The sequence below is a fragment of the Maniola jurtina genome, chromosome 12 (assembly GCF_905333055.1).
Source record: "Maniola jurtina chromosome 12, ilManJurt1.1, whole genome shotgun sequence".
NCBI lineage: Eukaryota > Metazoa > Arthropoda > Insecta > Lepidoptera > Nymphalidae > Maniola > Maniola jurtina.
The window spans coordinates 762,240-781,050 of NC_060040.1; the positions used below are offsets into that span (position 1 = coordinate 762,240).

The following is an 18,811-nucleotide window of genomic DNA, read 5'->3' on the forward strand; positions in this document are numbered from 1 at the left end:
AGATGGGTCAATAAGACTCTTATTGGACGCACGAGAGTTGAATAAGAAAATGGTAGGTGACGCGGGCGCGCCTCCACTCACATCTGAGATTTTACAATCCTTTCATGGAGTAAATTATATCAGTTTAATTGATTTGAATAATGCCTATTTTCAAATACCTTTGCATAAAGATTCTAGGAAGTATACTGGGTTCTCGTTCATGGGGAAGACGTATACTTATAATGTTTTACCTCAAGGTTTAAAGACTTCTGTAGCAGGGTTCTCGAGAGCAATGGATTATATCCTAGTAGGAGTACGAGAGTTTTGCGTAAACTATTTAGACGACATAGTCATATTCACTACCGGGGACATAAGGTTACACTTAGAACATTTAGATCGAGTGTTAGATAAATTAGAAACCGCAGGTTTAACTGGAAGGTTAGAGAAGTGTCGGTTCTTATGTGTAGAGGTAAAGTTGTTAGGACACATAGTAAATACTAACGGGGTACGTATGGATCCTGAACGGGTTAAAGCCATATTAGACTTCCCTATACCTCGGACTATAAAACAATTACGAGGATTTCTGGGATTAATAAATTATTTCAGAAGATTTATTTCAAAATATAGCGAAGAGGTTAAACCACTGTGTGACCTATTAAAACAAAATACGAAATGGTCATGGACAGAGGAAATTAACGATTGTTTTGAAAGGGTCAAGAAATTGTTTATAGACACGATACTTCTTGTACACCCAGATCCTAAGGGAACTTATTATTTACAAACCGATAGCAGTAATTTGGGGGTTTCGGGTTATGTCTATCAATTGAATGAAGCTGGTGAAGAACAAATATTAGGGTTCTGTAGTAAAGCATTGACAGAGACAGAACGCAAATGGACAGTTACTGAACAAGAACTATGGGCCATCATTTTCAGTTTGTCAAAGTTTGAAACATATTTGAGAGGAGCGAATTTAGTCATTAGGACTGATCATAAAAGTCTGATTTTCTTGCAGACGTGCAAACTATTGAGTGCTAGGATGATACGTTGGGTACATTATATAGGGCGATTTAATTACACAGTCGAACATGTGAAAGGTAAACTAAACATTGTAGCAGACGTATTGTCTCGACACTTAAAGGGGACCACTGATGTATTAACTAACAAGGCCACGGGGCCTGAAATGAACCTATTTAAAACATCATTAGGACGATTAGTGCGGGAGCGATGGAGAGAGATAGGTAGTTATCAAAGTCGCGACAAGACTGTTAGTGAGATAATTAGACGCGTGCAAACAGCAGACACTTCTGAATCAAAGTACTACGTGCTTAAAGAAGGGATTCTTTATAGAAGAGACATAAAAGGGGATATCTTAAGGTTATATGTTCCCGAGAACATACTAAGGGATTTGATAGTTAGCATACATGAAGAAGTAGGTCATTTCGGGCGATACAAGGTTTATGCTCTGATGAAACGTCAATATTATTTCCCAAATATGTCTCGTATAATAGGTCGTGTTGTAAGAGCTTGCGAGGCATGTCAGAAGTCAAAACATGCTTTGGAAACGCACACGGGGCCGATAAAAACTGTAATAGCGAAGGAAATAGGAGAGAGAGTTTTTTGCGATATTTTTGGACCTTTACCGGCAGGACGATTTGGTTTTAAATACATATTCGTAATGCAAGATGCTTATAGTAAGTTAATCAGACTATACCCACTACGCCAGGCTAGTGGGAAGGCTACTTTAACTTGTGTAAAAAAGTTTCATAAGCAGGTCACAATTAAGACATTATGTTCAGACAGAGGCGCGAACTTTACTTCAAAAGTTTTCGAGTTAGGTATTCGCCAACTAGGTATCGAATTAACGCACACATCTGTTAGAAATCCGCGGCCAAATTCGACAGAGAGGGTTAATAAAGAGTTAGGTAGATTATTCAGGACGTATTGCGACAAATCACATCGATCATGGGTAGATCTATTATCGGATATAGAAGATTGTTACAATCAGGTAATACATACTACAACTGGATATTCGCCAAACGAGATTATATATGGAAAACGTACTCTGCTATCGACTGATTTCAACACTGACTCATCGGTGAGGGCAGACTTACAAGGTGAACCGTTAGAACAGATTCGACAACAGGCACGACAAAACATAGATAAGGCGGCCGAAAGTAGGCAATTACATTATAACAAAAATCATAAGTTAATACAATTCGAAATTGGAGATTTAGTGAAACTTAAGACTTTTACGAAGTCAGATGCGGATAAAAAGTTGACAAAAAAATTCATGCGCTTATATGAAGGACCGTACATAATAGGGGCAGTTCCATATAATAATGTATATACATTAATAGACGTTCATACTGATAAAGTTAAGGGTAACTACAATGCCATTCATTTGTTTAGGTACTATGTAGATAACTAGAAAGATAGGTAAAACCAGAGTATTGAAAGGAACAGAAAACAGGTAGTTTGGGGTACACTAAACAAAGAGATACCTGAGTTAAGTAGTTATGGTCATGCCCGAGGGGATAATAGATAGGCGTGGGAGGTTTAATACTAACGTTCTAATACAGATAAGGAGAAAAATAGATTTTGAAACAACTAGCACAGCTGCAGGGACAAAAGGGGGATTACTACGTGTATTAAAAATCTATTTTGGGGGAGTGTGAGATAGTCATACCTATTCATCATAGATTTTTTTATGGCCGTTACTTTAAGTTTTGCTTTTAGAAAGCAAACGGCTTGAGAGATAAATCACTCTAAATGTTAAAAGAATGGTAGAACAAAAAAATAAAGAAATGAAATAAATTAAATACTGAGAAATACGTCTTAAAACAAAATTTCTTTGAGCCTATCCATAAACAAACAATAAATTAGCTTAAGTTTTTAAAATTGCGTTAGGGTCGGTCATAAATTTGATAAAGTCGTCAATTTTAACTTAGAAATCTTTGTAAGTGTAATAAACAATGCCATATATTGCAACCAGATTGCGCGAAAGTAAAAAAACACCATGGGAACATGAGAAATAATTGTGAAGCCAAAATCGGACCATTCAGGAACACCGAGGTGTGTCAAAAGGCGGAACTTTGAAACACCATTTCTTCTGTCCACCAATAAAAATTCAGGGGTGCGCAGGAGACAATCAAAAGACGAATCAGATGCTCTCGTGTGTTTTTCTGTTACAGGAAGAGGGAGAAAGTCGAAAGGTAGAGAAGGGAGACGATATTAGCAAAAGGACAGTCGTCGAGAAGGATTCATTCGGGCCCTCAGCCTTCGAGACTCATCACTCTATTCGAGATTATTTCGACATTAATTTCGATATTTCAAAATTAAAGTTTTGAGAAAAGAAAAATTGTAAAATTGAAACAATAATTTTAGTATTGTTAAAATTAGTAACTAGTAAAATTTGATAGTGTAAAATCTTAATTAATCAGTGTGTGTTTTGAGCCGACAGAAGCTGATATTGGGTGACGTATTATATTTTGTATTATTTTGACTAGATTATTTTGAAATCAGCTCCACAACCCTAGTTAATTAAATTAATTGATTGATTTAATTAGAAATGAATCCAGATAATGTATTACACACTTTGTATTTTATATGACGTAAATCGGGGATCCACAACTTGGTTTTAGCAGAGGTGGGTTCTAGAAATTTTGTTTGTAATGATTTACATAATCCTTAAATTATGAATACGAGGCTATAAAAATCGTATCTATACTCTAGACCGCACAATGAGTTAACTCCACGTTTGAACATAAAATTAAACTTCTTAAACCAAAGTGGTTAAATGAGACGAAATAACTAACTGCGGAGCTGGGATCTGAATATATCTAGATTGATTGTATAAAACTGTGTATAATGTGTGTCCTTAAAATTTACTTTATTATAGAAATAAGAATTGTAGATAATATCTCTATTAAATATGTGGGCATGTGTGTATTTTTAGATAAAAATGATAATATCTAGAGCCGAAAGGGTTTTTTGTTCTGAATATTTGCTTTTCCCTTTCAATAATTAGTATGGCTTAGGAAGCAAGTATTCGGCCGGGAATTGATTAATGTAATAAAGTTACTTAATTCCCAGTCTAAATAATAAATTCAGTTTCTCTTCTTTTTTTCTAAATACTCAACTGTATGAGTAAATAAACAATTATTTACCAGAAATAAATGCACTTGGGTATAACTATCATCTTTTATTTGCTATATTTAGATACATTTTCCTAGACATTTAATAATGGAGATTCAATTTGTTTGGAGGCTAGACTATCGTATTGTAATATTAACAAAGCCAAAGATACAAAGAAACCATGTATCGAACTAACTTGAGCTCCAATATTAAGATTTTCTCATATGACCTATTTACCAATCACAATTTCCTATTATTAAGTAAAAATTAGGTTAGGTTTTTTTTCAGCAGTGCACCTATTTATAATACTAGCTCTTATTCAGCATTAAATAGGGATTAGAATTGAATTAGCAGTCTAATGCAGTCTGATGGAATGACTCTTGTCGTTACAATTATTGATTTGGTAGAAAAAATCACTCAATAGCTAAAATAAGGTGGTGTACTAATAAACTACTAGCTACCGCGGTATCAACATAGTCTTCATCAACATGGACAGCTTTCACCGGCTCACTACTGAGCGCGGACTTCATAGAGAACTCTCAGACCTGTAGTTTTCCTCACGATGTTATTCTCTGCACTAAACAAGTGATGTTTTAAATTAATTGTAATGTATACAACTACGAAAGATTTAGGAATAGTTGCCAAAGTTTCGAACCCTGACCTTCTAGTAGATAGAGAAATGACTTAACCACGGTGCCATCGCGGTTAATAATCATTTCAAGAAATGTACGAGAGGCAGCGAGCATCGATGGCTGCGAGCGGACAAAAAAAAAGGGCAGGTATAAACCTTTTTTTTTGTGTGTCATTGTTACGCCGAGGTTTTGGGAGATCGAGCGACGACACTGTATTCTGGTAAAACCTAGGGACATTCGAAAGCATAATTCGGGAGAATTATTAATTTGATATCCATGACTTATAAAGTCGGATTTAATTAAAAAAAAGGCACACGGTCGATTAGGTGGCTCCTGGCGGCAGAGTTCCGGCACACCAACACACGCCATGTCTTATAAGCAGCGACTTCCCGACTTCTAAATTGGCCAATTTAGACATAATATAACAAATGAATATATATACCAAAATATACCATGGTAAGGGGCGAGCCCAGAGCTCATTGAAAAGAACCTAGGTTTCCGTACCTAGGCAATTGAAAACGCTTCGCAGCGAAACAAGGGAAGTTGACTGCAGCCCCAATAGAAATGTTTAAATGCCGAATACCGGCGCAGGGATTCCCCCGTGCTAGAAGGAGCTCTGGTCAGTAGAAGATGGCCGAATCGGCATATACATGTATCAACCGACCTTTCATTCAAGCCAGAACGTATAAATTAAACTTTTTTTTTCCTCCTCAGGTTTTTTCTCTTGAGAGAGTAGAATGAGTCAAAATAATAATTCTATAAGATAAAGTTCTTCTTTTAAACCGCGAAAGTCTGGTAGTTTGATTGGGGACGTCTACATTGTCCACCCGACGTATTGTGCCTGCCAATATACTTGGCATTACGTGTATTAACATATAACTCCAAATGCTAAAGGTGTCCCTGAGTTTAGCCGTTTTATTTATAATAATTTCCTCATTATAGCCAATCACCAAATATTAAACAGAGACGATCCACGTACCATCACAAACTTTGCGACATTGTTTTATAAAAAACTTGGAGTCCAACTCCTCAATCCTGATGCTGCAGAGGATCTGACCAATCCACGCGGGCGAAGCTGCGGGCATCAGGTAGTTTTTTAAATAAAATAGGTAGGTAGGTACATATTAGAAACATAAAGGCCTACTGGCATACCTAGGGTGCTCTTACTGAAAGTCAATGAGTCGTCAAAATCTAATTGATACTAAATAATAAAACCGGCCCAGTGCGAGTCAGACTCGCGCACCGAGGGTTCCGTACTCGGTATTTTTTCCGACATTTTGCACGATAAATCACAAACTATTATGTATAAAAAATCTGTTTTAGAAACAGGCAAAGCCCCTTCATATATTGATACCCCACTCGATTAGTTATCTTACTTTGAAAATTGAAACACATTTTTTTTATGAAGTAACCACAAATTCACTGTTTTCAGATTTTTTCCTTTACTTGTGCTAAAAGACCTGCCTGCCTGCCAAATTTCATGATTCTAGGTCAACGGAAAGTACCCTATAGGTTTTCTTGACAGATGAAGATGCCCGCGATGCTGCGTGGATATTAGGTAGGTACCAACCTATTTAAAAATTCTGTGGGAACTCTTCAATTTTCCGGAATAAAACACTAGCCTATGTTCGTCTCTGTGATGCAAGCCACCTCTGTGTCTATAGTCAAATTCGCTTTTTAAACGAATGGGTCGTGAAAAGCCAGCACACGGACAGAACTATAGGCATTCATACTCTCGCATTTAGGTAGATCTATAATAATAAGTTCAGTATTCCTAGTAAGAATGGAAGTGTGGATTTTGAGACTTTTGGAGCCCACAATTTTTTTTAATTTTTTTTAAAGAATATATAATAATATTCCCCTAATATATAATAATATTCCCCTTCCCCGTCCAATTAAGCGTAAGTACCTCGTAGGAGGTACGACAATTTTGTGCAACGGGTGGGGTTTGAACCGGCGACCTTTCGGCACGGTAATATTATGTATCAGTATTCCAACTTCATACAAACGGACGAAACGCGAGCTATACCTACGCACCTCGATGTCGGCAGGCGCTCGACACGCAGACAGTCGCGACTGTGCCGCAGTGACGAACGGGCGGTGTTTTGTTTTTCTAACAATAACCGCGCGATTTTTTCGTTGTATGTGAAACCCGATCAAAGAAGCCACAATTTCAGCTCAGAATGTCGGTATTTAAGGTACCGGGACTACAATAAGATTAATTCGCAAATTTTTTGATTGTACCCAGCGATGATTTTGTGGAATATATAGAAAAAATGGAGAAAATATTCCGAACTTCATTTAAAACCAAATATATAAATTGTAAAGTAGCTGTAGGTATCTATAACCAATTAAAATATATTCATTTTTCTCCATCTTGTCCATGTTTCCCAAAACAATTTTTAATTAAAAGCTTTATACTAGAATGCGGATTTTTTAAACTTTAAAATTTAATAATTCGTAACGTTCGTTTAATTTCCTACGTCTCAGTCGAGGCGCAAATATTTTTCGGTCTCAAATGTATAAGACCGATTTGTTATTCAATCATAAACATGGTTTTTTAATTAAATCTACCAATTAAAAAACAACACGCATTTTTATTGAACATTTCCTATGCAATTCACAAAGTATTTTATTTGTTTATATAAAAAAAGTATATTTACAATCACAAAACTAGATGGAAACACAAAGTAGGCAAGTGTAATTAAACTGCTGGAGGCGGGCAGCCCTACCGCATGTTTACGTACCGCGCAACTGTAGGTATCTATTTCAAAGATACGGCCGAGTTAGAATACTGTATAGATAATATTACCGTGCTTTCGGTTTTCAGTCCGCTAATAACCGTTGAGCTATCGAGGCTATAATTTGAATGCGACAGATACAGTAACTTTGATATTTGAATAATAAGTAGTAGGCAAGTATGTGCTTTTGGGTAGTAATTGGTACAGTAATTAATCTAAATTCATCACGAAATAGCAAAACGATTGGATACGATCATGATACGATAGAAAAAAAATTAAAACTGCGTCGTTTACTTATCTAGATTTCTTTGGTTTTGATTGAAACCGTTAATTAATTTTTGTGTAATTTTAACAATTTTTAAAAACGTGATGAAATTATTTTTTGTTATTTTATAGTTACTTGGTTTTTTTTAACATTCTTATATCAAGTGATTTAATGTTTTGCTCTCGTCACGCTTGATGACTAGATTACCTAAATCTATCCTTCTTACATTTTTGCCAAAAATTAGTTTTGTTATGGCTCTATAATCTTGTTACCATACTGAATATAGCTAACTTCATCTTTCATGTTGCCCTAAAATTATGTGTATCTAAGCAGTAGCGAGGAAAATTACATACCAAATATTTAAGTTGGGTGCACATTCAAATGATATAGCCACAAATTCACCATGTTTGGATTTTTTCGTTTACTTGTGCTATAGGATATTGCTACCTGCCTTTAATGATTCAACAGACACAAAGACAGACAGACAAATAACGAAATGATCCTATATAAGTCTTTTTTTTTTTTGTTTTGTTATGGAATCCTACAAAACACTCTAAAAATATTTCATTCGAGAATAATGTAAGGATATAAGTATTCTTACAGTAACCTCTCAATCTATGTTTACGATAACATATACCTATATCTTTTGTAAGATAAACTATTCTTAATTATAGAAAATTGGTGATAATAAATCATCTACGTGTTAGGCAAACTAGAGGCTTACGACTCCTGCTTTGAAAAGAGCAACCGCTGAGTTTCTTGCTCGTTCTTCTCGGAAGGAACCAATTCCGACCAGTGATACCTAGGTGCCAGCATTTGACGATTTAAAAGTACTTACTTATAAATAAAAAATCTTTCTATATCTTTATATATTACAAATCCTATGTTATAGGTAGTAAGTACTATTCTAACATTTATTTCTTTAATTATAAATGAGTTTTTTCAGTTATTTATGAGTAGATTACGAGTTTCAACGAGAGAATTTTCAAATTAGGTACTTATAGGATTTTCCCTCCCACCTGTGACCCTAGAATGTTATTCTTATCTACGAGGTAGGTACGTAGGTAGGTACTTATTGGAAATTCCACTTTTCTTGACAATGAAACAATGAAAAGGTCATGAAGATCATGTAAGGATCACATCGTTACCTAATTGCGAGTGACATTACAGAGGGCAAATTAAGGCGCAGGCCACACTTGGTGGCCGAGCCCATCTTAATCCTTTATTTTTGGCGGACGGACGGACAGCGGAGCCTTAGTAATAGGGTCCCGTTGGTACCCTCCAGGGTACGGACTAGGGACCCTCCCTCGAGAGTTTCCTCACTCTAGATCACTCTGCCATTACTCACGAGTCACGACCTCATGTTTAAAATGCACAGTCCGTGACACTGTGGCATCCGAATGTCGCCGACGTCACTGCGGTTCTGTGACGCACTATCCAAATGTTTACGGCCTTTTGGGTATCGACCATGAGACTAATGAGGCAAAGTCAAGGCACTCACTACAAAATACACCAAACACATTCGGCATTAGAATATATAAAGCTTTTAGACTTTTGACATCATTATGTTTTTTAGGGTTCCGTACCTCAAAGGAAAAACGGAACCCTTATAGGATCACTTTGTTGTGTCTATCTGTCTGTCTGTTTGTATGTCTGTCTGTCCGTCGTGTCTGTAAAGAAACCTATAGAGTGCTTCCCGTTGACCTAGAATCATGAAATTTGGCAGGTAGGTAAAACTAATAAATCTAAAAACCGTGAATTTGTGGTTACATCATTAAAAAAAATTAAAATGTGTTTAAATTTTCAAAGTAAGATAATTATACCAAGTGGGCTATCATATGAAAGGGCTTTACCTGTACATTCTAAAACAGATTTTTATTTATTTTTATGCATAATAGTTTTTTATTTATCGTGCAAAATGTCGAAAAAAGTACCCGAGTACGGAATCCTCGGTGCGCGAGTCCGACTCGCACTTGGCCGGTTATTATTGCATAGTGCGCTTGACGACAATCGTGCTTTGAAGATTCTTCACTCTTGTTTCGAAGGTACAATTACCTAAGTTATACGTAGCAGGAAACACGGACGCCGCGCCGGAAGGACGCGTTCATTCAACGTTTTTGATATGTATACCTAATAAGTATTGCGCAAAATCAAGTGCCTGCTCTATTTCCTTACTCTCCTAGTACGATAGTATGGCAATCAGACACGACCGGAGAGAAATCAGGCGCAGGGCCGAGGGCTTCACCTGCTCTCCGCAGCACGGGGATGAAACACTGCCAATTTACTGACGTGGCCCAACCCGGAAATCGAATCAGAACCTATCGGTGCCTTCAAAAGAGTGAATAGGCAGTTAGGCACCTATGCAAGCGCGCTCAGCTTAGGCTGCATCATCACTTAATTTGGTGTGATAACAGTCAAGCGCATGCCTATTTTAAAAAGAAATATTAGGCAATAAGCATAAGGCAAAGCACATTAAACTCCAGTTCGTTAATCTAACTATTACTTCACATCTTAATAGTTAATTAGATGAAAAGCCCTTATATCGAACGCCCTTGCAGTCACGTAGACAGCCTGTCTGTCGGCACGTAGCGCGTAGGTACGCCTCTCTAATGAACTATAAACTATTACACATTACAAATTGTTTTGATAAATCATTATTGCAATAAATAATTTGCAATAAATAATTAATTAATTAAGATGTCATAACTCAATCATAATAGTTATAAGTATTATAGTTTATTTTATTTTATTTTTATCTTTTATAATATGTGGTTAAAATTTATAGTTAGCCTCAAAGGAGTGATATCCAGCGCCTTAAAAAAAATTATGGATGACGATCTCATTTTTGCAGATAGTTTGAATTATTGTTGGAATTTTGGAAACCAGGTATAAGTATAAATTCATAATACAGCATTTAACTAAGATATTTATTTATTTTATACATACCAGAAACTTAAAAATTGAAACATAAACATTGTAAGGAAGGGCACGCACAAGATTTAGCGCTTAGATAACTGCATTTCATTGTCTTTAGCCTAATTAGGAGTAAAATATGAACCTTATTAACTAGGTATGTACCCAACTAAAGAAAAGTAAAAAACGTTACCCGTTTAATATAGTCCAAATTAGAAGATTTATATAAAATCATCATCCGTGTCAGTGGCGTCAAATTACAGTAATTTACGACCTGTTTGTAATATGATAATGCGGATTTTATTACTCTAAGTGCCTACACCTACACGTGTACAATAAATTGTATATTATTGTATTGTATAATATTAATTTATTGTTGTATATGTGATCCACTCTCTTCATATGCAATCTCGCCTGGTGGTAAGTGATGATGCAGTCTACCTACATAACCATTTGTCAATAACATAATGTTGTGAACTTATTTAAATTAGGTAAAACAAAAACTTCCATGTTTAAAAAGATTCATACTGAAGGTTAAAAAATAAATTAACAAGATTCAAATTTCAAATAAATATATGTCCATTAGGTACATTTGTTTATATTTATAATGTAAATAAAATGCCTACCTAAAATCGAGATCACTTTTTCAAACCGCAGTGGTTCAGTTGATAGAACTTGTGGATTTTTATCAAAAGTAGGTACGGGTTCGAACCTCGATAACGTAGCTGCATCTATTATACCCTATTTATCAAATTCTCAATATTTTTTTCTCCTAGAGGGAAGTCGGGGGGATATGGGTTAGTTGAGGGAGAGGTGGGAGAGGTGGGGAGAGATAGGGGAAAACGGGGAGAGATGCGGTAGATGTGGGGGGACGTTAAAAGATTAATCACGGTTTGATTTATTACTCGGCGGCAAAATAATAACCCAACATGAATTAATTAAATGGTGTTTGCTTATCGTAAGTTGTAACGTTTTGGTAGTATTTATTTATTTAATATTTAGCTAACCATACTAATATTATAAATGCGAAAGTGTGTCTGTCAGTCGTCTACTAGCTTTCCCATCCATGATTTTGATGAGGTACTCGGTTACATTATGTAGGTACATCCCGGGAAAAGATATAGGCTACTTTTCACCCCGGAAAATCAAAGAGTTCCCACGGGATAATTCTTAAAGGCCCGTCCGTTTAACCGATTTATATGAATTTTGGTACACAGGCAGCTTGCGTCCCGTAAATTGACATATTACGCAATTTTTTATCCCGGTAAGCAGAGTATCCACGGGGTTTTCGAAAAACCTAAATCCACGCGGACGAAGTTGCGGGTATCATCTAGTTCTAGTAAATCATAAAATAGACCTTTTGAAAAATATTAGCAAAATCTTCTTTACATACCATTGCTTAAATTTCTTGCTGCATTAGGTATGCACAATAATAATTGAGAAGAGTTCGCCATTACTTGATTGTAGATGATGCCCGCGACTTCATTTGCTTGGATTTAGGTGTTTTAAAAATCCCGCGGGAACTCTTTAATTTTCCGGAATGAAAAGTTGGGTATGTAAATTTACGGTAGGTATGCAAGCTATCTCTGTAGGTATCTTTTGTCTGTATAAAGCGGTTAAACGGAGAAACCCGTGGGAACTCTGGTTTGGTGGGACGCTGTAGCTAGTGTAGAAACCAAAGGATATGGGTTTGATAAATACTGCCATATCCCTTCCAGGTTAGACCGCTTCCATCTAAGACTGCTTCATCACTTACCACCAGGTGAGATTGCAGTCAAGGGCTAACTTGTATCTGAATAAAAAAAAACTATTGAACCAATTTTGATAATTCTTTTACTATTAGAAAACTACTATATCCAAAAGTAATGTGTATGCTATTTATATAGGTCCTAGGTTTTTTATGAATAGATAGGTCTATCAAACACCCGAGCGAAACCGGATCCGGAACCGGGCGGATCAGCTACGAGCAAAATATTTATTCGGTCGAGACTCGAGGTTTATACATATTTTGTAACAAATAACTTATTTATTACTTATTAATTACAAAAACCGCTCTGACTCAGTAATGCGACCATGCAAAAAAAAGTCAAAGACTTAGTAAGAATGTTTTGTTTAATCAAATTTTTTAGGGTTCCGTACCTCAAAAGGAAAAAGGAACCCTTATAGGATCACTTCAATCAATCATTTAGGTATTTTGCTCTAAATGTAGGTTAACAATGATATGACAATTATTTTTTATATAGTATCACTTGCTAGTGCTTCGTAGTCTGTCTGTCTGTCCGTCTGTCGTGTCTGTCAAGAAAACCTATAGGGTACGTACTTCCCGGTGACCTAGAATCATGAAATTTGGCAGGTTGGTAGGTCTTAAAGTACAAGTGAAGAAAAAAATCCGAAAACCGTGAATTTGTGGTTACATAGCCAAAAAAAATTAAAATGTATTCATCAACAAATAATTGGTATTTTCAATTTTCAAAGTTAGATAACTATTAGGTACATTCTAAAACAGATTTTCATTTATTTTTATGTATAGTAGTTTTAGATTTATCGTGCAAAATGTCGAAAAAATAACCGACTACGGAACCCTCGGTGCGCGAGTCTGACTAGCACTTGGCCAGTTTTTGACGCTATAGGCCTGTTGATCTGGAGTCTTCCTTGACGTCACAATCACAAACCTGCGGTTAGATACACATTAGTTATCTGAACCTACGTTATATAAAGTGTATGTAATGCGTTTATTATCGCTAGTCCGTCCATTTTTACATTAGTTAGTGTATCTACCGTCAAAATGAAAATACTAGTGATTTTTTGTGTCTTATGTAGCGCCTGTGTAAACTGTCAGTTAGGTAAGCAGCAATTTTTTTCAATACAAGTTTTATGTGAAAAGTTTTCGCCCGCGTGGATTTAGGTTTTTCGAAATTCCGTGGAAACTCTTTGGTTTTCCGGGATAAAAGTTTCCTATGTGCTAATCCAGGATATTATCTATCTCCATTCCAAATTTCAGCCAAATCCGTTGAGTAGTTTTTGCGTGAAGGAGTAACAAACTTTCGCCTTTATAATATTACTGTGAGTGTGACAATGAGAAGGATTTAGGCGATAGGCTACCACGCTGACCAAGTGAAGAGTGGTAGAGTTCACATGCCTTTGATCTACTTAAATTGTGGAGAATTGAACTACCTACCTACTCGGCATGCGGGTTTCCATTAGAGGTCCGTGAGCGGTATCTAAAACCCCCTGTACAGGCTATCACTATCTAACAAATTATAATTTTTAAAAGGATAGTACCTAAGTAAGTAACAAGATAAAAATATATAAGGAAAACCATTTTCTTTCCAACTCGTTTAATAGGTATAGATAAGTGCCTACGATGTAATAATATAGTTATGCTAATCGATATATAATTAAGTTACATACATTACATAGATAAAGGTAAAGGATACCTATCTAAATCTTTTTCAAGGAATGCGCCATCTCCATAATATTTTAAAGGAAGTTATATATTTTTCCCCTTTCCTTATTTATTTAAAAAAAACAACCAGTCAAGTGCGTGTCGTACTCTCACACGAAGGGATCCGTACAATGTTACGAGTACAAGAACACTTTTTCATTTTTTTTTTGTGATGACTGATGAGTGATGATAGTTATCACAAATTCACGGTTTTCGGATTTTTCCTTATAAGTACTTGTGCTTTAAAAGATATTGCTGCCTTTTATGATTCTAGGTCAACGGGAAGTAAGTTCATTCCTTGACGGGTCTTGATTGACACGACATACAGACAAACAGGCAACGGAGTGACTCTAAGGGTTCCTATTTTCCATAGAGATACAGAAACCTAAAAACTTTGTTTTGTGCTATCCACAGCTCCTTTCATCGAGCCATGCCACGCGAAAGATACTGCTTGCCTCAAGAGGTCTTCACAAAAGGCCGTGGGCGTGGTGGCACAAGGGGTCCCATCGCTGGGCATACAGCGCCTGGACCCCCTGCACGTCGAGAACGTGGACGCGAGCAAATCGGGCCTCATCCTGCACTTCCGCAAGACTGTGGTCAAGGGCCTGAAGCACTGCAAAGTGTTGGATATCGGGTGCGTCATTATTATTTTTCAGACCCTATTACTAAGCCTCCGCTGTCCGTTCGTCCGTCCGTCTGTCTGTCAGCAGGCTGTATCTCGTGAACCAATTAGTATACTTAACGATAATATCTTCTGTAGGTAATTAGTCATGATTATAGTGGATAAGTGGTATTTTAAGGTTTCGTTCCAAAATTGCAAAAATAATCCTTATGGCGTGAATGACTGTGTCTGTCTATCTGTCTAATGGCACCTCCTTAGATACTGTAGATTAAAAAAATATATTTGTCTCTCTTATACAGAGTGTAACCAGAACGCTTGTAGAAATTTAGCGTTATTATTATATTACCTTAACACAATCCAATGCAATCATTTGCATTATCTTGTAGTTTTAGTGGTTTAGTATTTTTCAAACCCGCATTGTAAAGCGTGCAAAACTCGGGTTAATGTTCCACCTACGAGACATTAACTTCGAGTAACGTAAGTCTTCTTCTTTGTCGTGTCACTCTTGACAGAGCGGTCGAGGTCATCATGAAGCAACGTCTTTGAGGGCAGATGTTACACGCCTCACGAGCATTCGCCACTTCTCCCTGCTGGCTGACAGCCTGGTACACTCGTGCAAGGGACCGCCCACAGCAGATTTAATTTGGTCGGTCCATCGCATGGGCGACCTTCCTCGCCCTCTGGTGCCCTCCACCTTGCCCTGCACGACAAGACGCTCTATGGAGTTACTCTCACGCCGGGAGACGTGTCCAAAGAATTTCAATATGCGACTCTGTACTAACGCTGAAAGCCGTTGTTTAATTCCGAGTTCTTGGAGTATAGAGACGTTGGTGCGAAATTCGGTCCATGGGACTCCTAGCATCCGCCTCCAGCACCACATCTCCAGAGCATCAATCTTCTTCTTTTCGGTCAGTCGCAAAGTCCACGTCTCTGCAGCGTATAAAAAAAAACGTACCTAGGTCACGTTACGTAAATAGGTCACTCGGAGTAAATACTGTGTTGTGTGGGGCATTGACCCGAGTTCTGCACGTTAACATTTGAAAAATACTAAATCACTACTTCAAGGTAAGGTTTACTAGCATTGAATTTGTTTAGGTAGTAATATAATGACCCTAAGTTTTTGCTAGCCTTCTAGTTACACCTTGTAGATAAAGATAACGCTGGACTTCGTCTGTGGTGGCGTTTGCTGGCGCGCGTGCGGTGCTTTTTTGGAGTGTTTTTTTGTGAGAAGTGGCCGGTTTTTGTGTTCTGCTGGTGTTTATTGGTGGTGGAACTGACTGGGAAGCGCTCTAAAGGGGCGCCGCGTGTATGTCGGCGGGCGCCGGCACAGACGAAGTCCATACTTATACATATAGTTTCCATAATAACTTGTAAATAACTACAAACTTGACATTGGCTAATCAGTGTAAAGCCAGACGAGAGAGAACAAAAAAATAGGTAACGCTTTTCTTCCAGGCGCCCTAAAAGTCATGAAACTTTCGTCACCCTCCTCTGTCCAAACGTGGAGCTGGTCGGCGAGTACAACCTCGGGGGAAAGCTGCTCTTCATGGATATTAGGGGACAAGGGAAATATAGGATTAAGCTGCGTAAGTATAGAATTTCATGATCATCATCCATTGCTGGCCCGCTACTGAGAACGGGTCTGTTATTCTCTTATCAGTGTGCCTAGTGGGAGATTTTTAACCTATTCGATCGCATAAAGTTAACTGCGTTTTGTATGGAATTGAAACAGCGCCATCTTCTTGTCACTAGATGGCGCTGTTTCAATTCCATACAAAATGCAGTTAACTTTTACGCGATCGAATAGGTTAAAAATCTCCCACTAGGCACACAGAATGAGAAGGGTCTAGCCATAGTCCATAGCTGCAGTTCACGTGCGGATTGGCATACATGATGATTTACATACCTTTGAGAACATTGTAGAAAACTATCAGGTGTATAGATTTCCTCATGATGTTTTCCTGCAGTGATATTTAATTGTTTTAAATGCACATGACTCCGAAAAGTTAGAGGTCCGTTCCCGAAATCGAACCTCTGGGCTAAATAGGAGGCGGATGTCTTAACTATTTTTTTGAGTATTATAAGTAATCCTTAGTAAAGTCACAAGGTTATCCTAAAAGTTATTTCATTTTATTTTATAAAAACTATTTGGCGTGCAGCGTGCTCCACGTTACAGCGATGACGCACTCATTCGATCCGAATCCCTGAAAATACGGTTTTGAAAATTCTGACCGAATTTGGACATTGCTTACGCACTAATCCGATCTCTGATTCAAATCCAAGTTATTCAGTGGACATCATTGATATATTATGTAAGTCATTTGTCCGATTTGAATCTGAGGCACATCCGAGATATTCTCACGGATGACGAAGTTCATCCGATATCAACAGATATCGGATGATGGAAGTCGGATATAGTGCGTAAGCTAAACCCACGATGTATAGCGTGCAAAACTCGGGGTCAATGCCCTGCCTACGACGCGGCATTGACATACATTGCGAACTTTTAAAAACATAGAATTTTCTTATTTTCTCACTTTTTCTTGAGGTATCCTATCAATAATCATCAGTACTAATATCGATCTTCGTTTTTGCCAGCGTTTTACTTTCACCCTGTAGACTTAGTTAAATAAATTGTGTGGCAGGTGAAATCAGAGTAACAGTGGTAATGCAAGTCGGCGAGCGGTCGTATAACGGCGAGCGGTACTGGACCGTGGACAGCTGGAAGCACCACTCCGACGCCACCAAGCCCGTCCACTACCAGTTCCAGAACCTGTTCGATGGCAACAAGGAGATGTGTGAGTTGATAGCACAATCATGTTCTGTTGTGTGCTTCATATTATCAGATATTACAATAAATACAAGGGTAGTGATAGAAGAGATACGAAAGTCGAAACACAATAACTTCAGAGATTAAAAACTCCTCTAAAAATTAAACAATATAATAATAAGTATTCTACTGGTCCTATAAGCAGTTATATTATGATCCAAACATCGCCGATTCAGGCGACTTCTAAAGTTATTCATTAAAGTTATAGTAAAACTCGGTCGCGCTAAGTTTACACCTCGCTGGAATGCAGCGCCTCTCCCACTTGCCCGCTCACCTCCCCGCGGTCGTCTTGTCGCGTCAGTACGGTTCGCATGTCGTACCTAAACGTCAGTGTGACGTAATCGACGCGAGGTGCAAACTTAGCTTGACCGAGTAATTATTAAAGTTATAGCTATTTTTTCTGGCGATCCCCCGACACGACAACGTTAAGAAACCAATTTTAAAAGCTAATAAAAAACTTGTGACCGTATGTTTTTTAGTATCGAATGATCTGCGGTGTGATGCACTAACTCAGTGTCTAACACAGAATGAAAGCCAGTAGCCACCGAGCTTATTTTTTAATCCATTAAAGGTTTCGTACGAAAAAATTTTTTAATATCACCCCGTGAAGCAGCAATGTAGAACCAACGAATCACAGTCGCTATATCATTCAGTGTAGAAGACACTCATGAATTAGCGAATCACCTAACTGGTCTGGACACTTCCTAAAAAAATAGTCTTACAACACGATTATCTCTCCTCACTAGGAGTCCAAACCATCAGAGACTGATGTGTAAATTGTAATGTGAATAAAACCATGATGAAAATACCCGACTGAGTTTGTTATGGGCTCTTCTCAGATTTTGACTTTGACTTTGAAATTTCCGTTTATGTTTCAGCTAAAACGATCCACCAGGTCGCCAACCAGAACTGGCACCAGATCTACGAGGAGGTGGCGCCGCCCATCGTGAAGGCCATCACCGCCCACGTCGTGGCGGAGATCGCCAAGCTGTTCCAGCACGTGCCCATCAGACAACTCGCTTTGGATTAAAAATACTTCAATGATTCTCGCTTTCGAACTGTTGTACTGCTTTACAAAATAAAAACAATAAATAACATTGAAAAAAATTATTGATTTTAACGTTACGTGAGCCTCGAAAGATTCCTATTTTAACAAAACCTAATTATACCAACTTTGTGAACGTAGGAAAATAGATAAGATTATGAGTATGATACAGATAGCGTACGAGTTGAATGCGGTCGGGGCCTGA

At 37.6% G+C, this 18,811-nt stretch overlaps 1 protein-coding gene across 1 annotated transcript; it reads left to right on the plus strand.

The window, feature by feature from the left end:
- Positions 1 to 13,437: 13,437 nt before the first annotated feature.
- On the plus strand, positions 13,438 to 18,593 carry LOC123870595 (protein takeout-like). Its single transcript, XM_045913956.1, has 5 exons — positions 13,438 to 13,507; positions 14,524 to 14,743; positions 16,187 to 16,317; positions 17,377 to 17,529; positions 18,440 to 18,593. Exons 1-5 carry the CDS (start codon positions 13,450 to 13,452, stop codon positions 18,589 to 18,591), a joined length of 714 nt encoding a protein of 237 aa, XP_045769912.1. The 5' UTR covers positions 13,438 to 13,449; the 3' UTR covers positions 18,592 to 18,593.
- Positions 18,594 to 18,811: the final 218 nt, after the last annotated feature.